The 5,483-nt window shown below is 44.7% G+C and overlaps 1 protein-coding gene across 2 annotated transcripts in view; it reads left to right on the top strand.

Moving 5' to 3' along the window:
• Positions 1-274: 274 nt before the first annotated feature.
• The window catches only part of LOC123180737 (tRNA pseudouridine synthase A 1), a 10,815-nt gene continuing 5,606 nt past the window's right edge, over positions 275-5,483 (top strand). The window contains exons 1-2 of one of the 2 annotated variants that reach the window (XM_044592861.1): positions 275-490; positions 597-717. In XM_044592861.1, the coding sequence (XP_044448796.1) occupies positions 416-490; positions 597-717 (196 nt within the window). In that variant the 5' untranslated portion in view covers positions 275-415. Of the gene's footprint in view, positions 491-590; positions 718-5,483 lie in introns of those variants that run through there. The other variant, XM_044592862.1, reaches the window with a different exon arrangement.

Genomic DNA, 5,483 nt, shown 5'->3' with positions numbered 1-5,483 from the left:
AATTTTTTGGTTGATGTAATGGATTATGTGCATTTCGGTGTTTGTTTGCTGCTGATTTCTATTTTCATTGTTTGATTGTTCGTGTGTTTCATTGATAATCTATGTAAATTAGTTTTATGTTACATGTGTAGTATGAATTTAGGGTGTCAAACATAAGATACACGGTTCTATGGATAAAATTTAAGATATGATTGATCACTGTCTATGGACGCATTCAGAAGCGTCCGCTGGTTGCGTAGGCTGCCGGATTTGGTATGTGTGGCTGTGGATGCTCTAAGCAATCGGACCGGCACAGGACGTGACCGATCCCAGCTGATCGGTCGAGCGAGCGTCCTCTTTGCTTTCTTTGTTTGGGAAAAGGCCATCTCCGCTGCTCGCTTTTTTTTTTTGAGCCGCATCAGATTGAGAACTGGATATGCTGGGTTCAGCCGTCGTCCGGCTCGCCACCCCGCCTCGCGCCGCCGCCTCCGCTGCTGCCGGAAACATCTCTGTATAAGCCTTTTCCTCCTGTCGTTCTGCGCACTCCTTCCTACGGTCTACATACGCATCTCACATGGAGTGGCTTCTTGGTCTGTATATTCGACGGGCGGCGACAGCTCGTGGATGGCAGCCTCCGCGCTGTGCTGCACCCGGGGGCGGACGACGCAGATTCAGCGGCGGCGGGGTGCTCGCACAAGTGGCGGATGGTGATCGCCTACGACGGTACCAAGTTCAAAGGTTTTTCTCGCCCCTCTTCTCTGCACCCGGATTCTTTAGATTGGTGGTGTTTGTGTATTCGATCATTATTAGATTCTTGGGGGTGGTGATGAATGGTTATCGGTGCTACCTAAGGACGGTTGCATCGAAGGGAGAAGAGAAAGCAAATGGTTGCAGAAGGTAGGCTTTCTATTACCGGGGATCACTAGTTTGCCATCGGACCAACTATTTGCCATATGATTAGAATGTCCATTTTAACTGAGTGTGCGTACATGGGCCTGGTAGAATTGTTAGCTTCTACTCTCTCCATCCCAAAACATTTGAAGTTTTAGGCTTGTCCTAAGTTAAACTTCTTTAAGCTTGACCAACTTTATGTCTTGTTCCGTGTTTTCTAGAGACAGATTGATAATTATGATTTGTTTCTAGCTAATAGATCTAGCAGATTAGTTGCATTTTTCTTTTTTCAAGATTCAAGATGTATTTTGTGATGAAAACATTTTTTTGTGCCACGTAACATGTTTCTTGATCAATGGAAGCATCATTTTTCTAGTAAGTTGGAAACATATTTGTTCGCTAGATGGAAACAGTTTTCGTGACCAATATTAACGTTTTTTCTTTGCAATGGTAATATTTTCAAGTACTTTGGAAACAAGTTTTTCTGTGTGTAACAGAGTCAAATTGTATGATTTTTTTGCTATGGTTGAAACAATATAGCAGACACTGATAGTGGTTGAAACAAAAAATTACTACAAGAAGCAAAATGAATAAGATACAACTTCACTAAAAGAAACAAAAGTACATGTGAGTGAAGCACATACAATGTAGTGATTTCAGAAGAACGAGTGTAGAAATAAAGGAAGCACATGGTGGTAGTGGTTGAAGTAAAAATTTACTGCCATAGAAACATGCGTGAGAAATATAAGTAGGCTTTGTGGCTGGCACGAAGCAACATTCTTGTGCAATGGAAGCTTAGAAAGTTGATTTAGCAAAGGCATGCTTGCCGGGCAACATTTGGGGTCAAAAAATTTGTGGTTTGCGAATCAGTTTAATAAAAACAAATTTAGGTTGAGTGCGCTCATAACATCTTTGAAATGAAGTACCGCGAAACGACTTTTCAATACACTGTGCGTAGGATTGGTTTACCGGAGGGAAGAGTTTACCAGAAATAACGGGGCAATTATGCGACATTTCTTCTTATCTTGTCAATTTTATTATGAATGCCTTTTTTTGTTGTCATTTTGTTGGTTTTGAGGTGTTACTGTTGTGTCATTTATGACACTAACTACCGTACACCGCTAGGACGTGCTTTAACCATTGGATATTTATATTTGAATTTGGCCTAGTGATGATTCATTTCGTGAGTATCCAAAGAATCGATGGTGATCTTAAGTAGCATACGGTCCTTGACATTTATGGTTACACTTATTGGGGTGAAATTTGTAAACTATAGCCCCAGAGAAGGAGGTAGTTCTTTTTAGGATCTTGAGACATTGATGTACGTGTATATGTGCCTACCACCTCTCCTACATTACCAGCAATACTAGAAGCAGCACACACAGTTCGTCATGAGGACATTCAAAAAACGTTACATCGGCTTCGGGCTGATTTCCATGTACCACAGGCCCGCAAGTTGGTTAAGGAGTTTGTGCAGACTTGTGTGAGATGTCAACGCCACAAATGGGATCATTTACACCCTGCAGGCCTGTTGCAGCCATTGCCAGTCCCACAACAAATATGGGATGGCATATCTATGGATTTTGTGGAGGGGTTCCCGCATGTGCACGGCAAATCGGTCATACTTACAGTAGTGTACAGTTTCTCTAAATACACACACTTTATTCCTTTGGCACACCCTTTTTTTTTTCGGGAAAACGCAAAAGCTTTGCATTTCATTGTATTGAAAAGAAAGAGTGTTTTATGTTACAGTCCTCCTAGGAGGCGAATTACAGTCAGGGGACATGAGCTAGTGCACGTCCCAGGTCGGAGGCAAGACTACTCTGAGTCCAGCAGCGCCTGCCGTAGCCCAAAGTTTGGCCTCCTCCTTGATGCCGTGGACTAGCGTCCGGATGGAAGGGCGTGCGTCGTTGAAGACGCAATCGTTGCGGTGCACACCCTTATCCTCTACTTCCGTAGCAAGAGTATTCTTTGATGAGGTGGTTCTTGCACGGGATGCCAACATTGATTGTCAGTGATCGACTGATCGTGATCCAATTTTCACTAGCCGCTTTTGAGACGGACTCTTTCAGTTGGCTGGTGCACAGCTTAAAAAAGGCTCAACTTTTCATCCCCAGTCTGATGGTCAGACAAGAGGCCGTGAACAAAGCGATTGCTATGTACTTACGCTGCCTTTCAGGTGATCGGCCCCGACAATGGCTTGCATGGGCCACTGTTTTTGAGTCGCGACTAGACTAGTCTAGTCGACGAGTCGCACTGCCAGGGTTGACTCAAACCCCTCGACTAGTCGAGACTAGTCGCGACTAGTCGATTGGCCAGGCTTGACTCGTCACTAGTTGCTACCCCGTAACGACTCATCGACTCGAAAACCTTGGCATGGGCTGAGTATTGCTATAATACTTCATATCATTCCTCCCTTAAGGAGACACCTTTCAAGGTGGTTTACGGGTGTGACCCTCCACCTTTGCACTCTTATGAGCCAGGCTGTGCCAAACTAACTGCAGTGGATTCTCTTCTCCAAGACCATGATGAATTTCTTGTTGATATTAGGGTTGATTCCTGCAGGCACAACAATACTATAAGAGACAATATTGACAGTCCCCGTAGAGCGCTCGGTTTTGAGATTGGACAATGGGTTTGGTTGCGTTTACATCATAGTCAGGTGGCATCTTTGGCAATCAAGGCTCACTCTAAGCTAGCTCCCCAATTCTGTGGATCATACCAAGTCATAGAACAGATTGGTTCAGTAGCTTATCGTCTCAAACTTCCAGAGAAAGCTCGGATTCATGATGTCTTTCATGTTAGCTTGTTGAAGCCTTACCATGGGGAGACTCCTGCAGTTCCGCCACCATTGCTTCTGCTTCACAATGGTCGGGTGTGTCCTGTTCCAGAGAAGGCCCTCAAATCTCGCGTGACTCGGGGTAAACTGCAAATTCTCATCTAATGGCAGGGACTACCAGCTACTGAAGCTTCTTGGGAAAAGGCTGGGGAATTGCAGAAGATATATCCACAATTCCAGCTCAAGGACGAGCTGCTTCTCAAGGAAGGGAGAGATGTCATGTGGGGATCTACGTATCAGAGGAGGCAACATGCATCCAGACGTCCAGCTTAAAAGGCTAAGGAATCCTAGTACTAGTTGGCTGCAGCACGAGTCCATGTCCCACAAGTGTCTTAGTAGTTGCACGTTCAGTTTAGGGAAGAGTCTTAGTCCAACTTTGCCTTTGAGTCCTATATGTGTAAGGCCAACCCTATATAATGAGGCAGCCATCGTTATTATTTTTCGCGAATACTCTAGGCGCGTATCATTGCATTGATAGGGGAAAGAAACATTAGTTAGGCAGCCCACAAACAATGTACACAACTAGGAGATGATGTGGGTGCCAATGAGCAGATAGAAGGGGGGATGCTCAGCCCCAGATACAAGAGATTATGTTACAGGTAAAATGGTGTCTAAGCCTTTGGTACCAGCCCATGTCCAACACCACGCCTCCTCTTTGACAGTCTTGATGATCTTGTGAGTTATTATGAGTCAAGTCAAGAAGTCTAATCCCCAATCTTGATCTCTCCGTTTCTGCCTGCTGTAATTCTGTGCCCTGTCCCCTGCACCTCTCCTGCTACCACGGCTCCACCAACAGGGGGACGCACGGGTCCTAGTCCCCAGCCTCCTACCTATCACAATCATCGTCTACGCTCAACCCATGCTCGTGACACATGTTGTTTTCTTTTTTGCCCTCATCTGATCAGTGCACTTATTTCCTAATATTGCTGTATTAGCACATCAGGTTGCATGCCCCTTGAATGTGACCAAACGATCAACTATGTTCCAATGAGGCTCAGTAGTTCCAGCCAAGATGCAGGCCTTTAATTCAGATAGCTCCTCGTCACTATCTCCTTGCTGCCGCAAGTTCTCAAAGAGGGGAAACTGTGGACCGGAGATGGCGCATAGATCGGCTGTTCTTTCGTCAGCATTGCAACATGATAAAGCATCTGCCACAATGTTCTGGCGACCAGGGTGAAATTCGACACATAAATCAAATCAGAGGAGCTTGCTCACCCAATGATGCTGTGGAATAGTTGACAGACGTTGATCCAACAACAAATTCAAACTATAATGATCTGTGCGAACAGGAAAGGATCTTTCCCATAAATATGTCCGCCAATGACACACAGCCTGCACTAAGCCAATGAGCTCACGTTCATAAGCAGCAAGATGCTTGTGTTGAGGTGCAATCTGTTTACTGAAGAAAGCCACAGGACCATTTCCTTGATGTAACACATTCTACCACAAAGTCCAAGCTGAAATCAGGCAATTGTAGCACAGGAGATGATACAAGAGCCTTTTTCAGAACATGGAACGATGTTTCTGCTTTGTTCATCCAAGCAAATCCTGCTTTCAATAACATTGTAAGGGGAGCCGCAAGTGTACCAAAATCCTTGATGAAGCGGTGGTAATACCCAGCCAGACCTAAAAATCCATGCAACACAGAGCGAGGAAATGGCCGTGTTATGAAAGCAACTTATCTCTCTATTGAAGGCCCAAGGGGCATATATACATTACACATGACTTGGGATACAAGGAAAGTAAACATGGCCTAATAGAACTCTTAGACCAA

The sequence above is a fragment of the Triticum aestivum genome, chromosome 1D (genome assembly GCF_018294505.1).
Source record: "Triticum aestivum cultivar Chinese Spring chromosome 1D, IWGSC CS RefSeq v2.1, whole genome shotgun sequence".
NCBI classification, from domain to species: domain Eukaryota; kingdom Viridiplantae; phylum Streptophyta; class Magnoliopsida; order Poales; family Poaceae; genus Triticum; species Triticum aestivum.
This window is presented reverse-complemented; position numbering and strand designations above follow the sequence as displayed.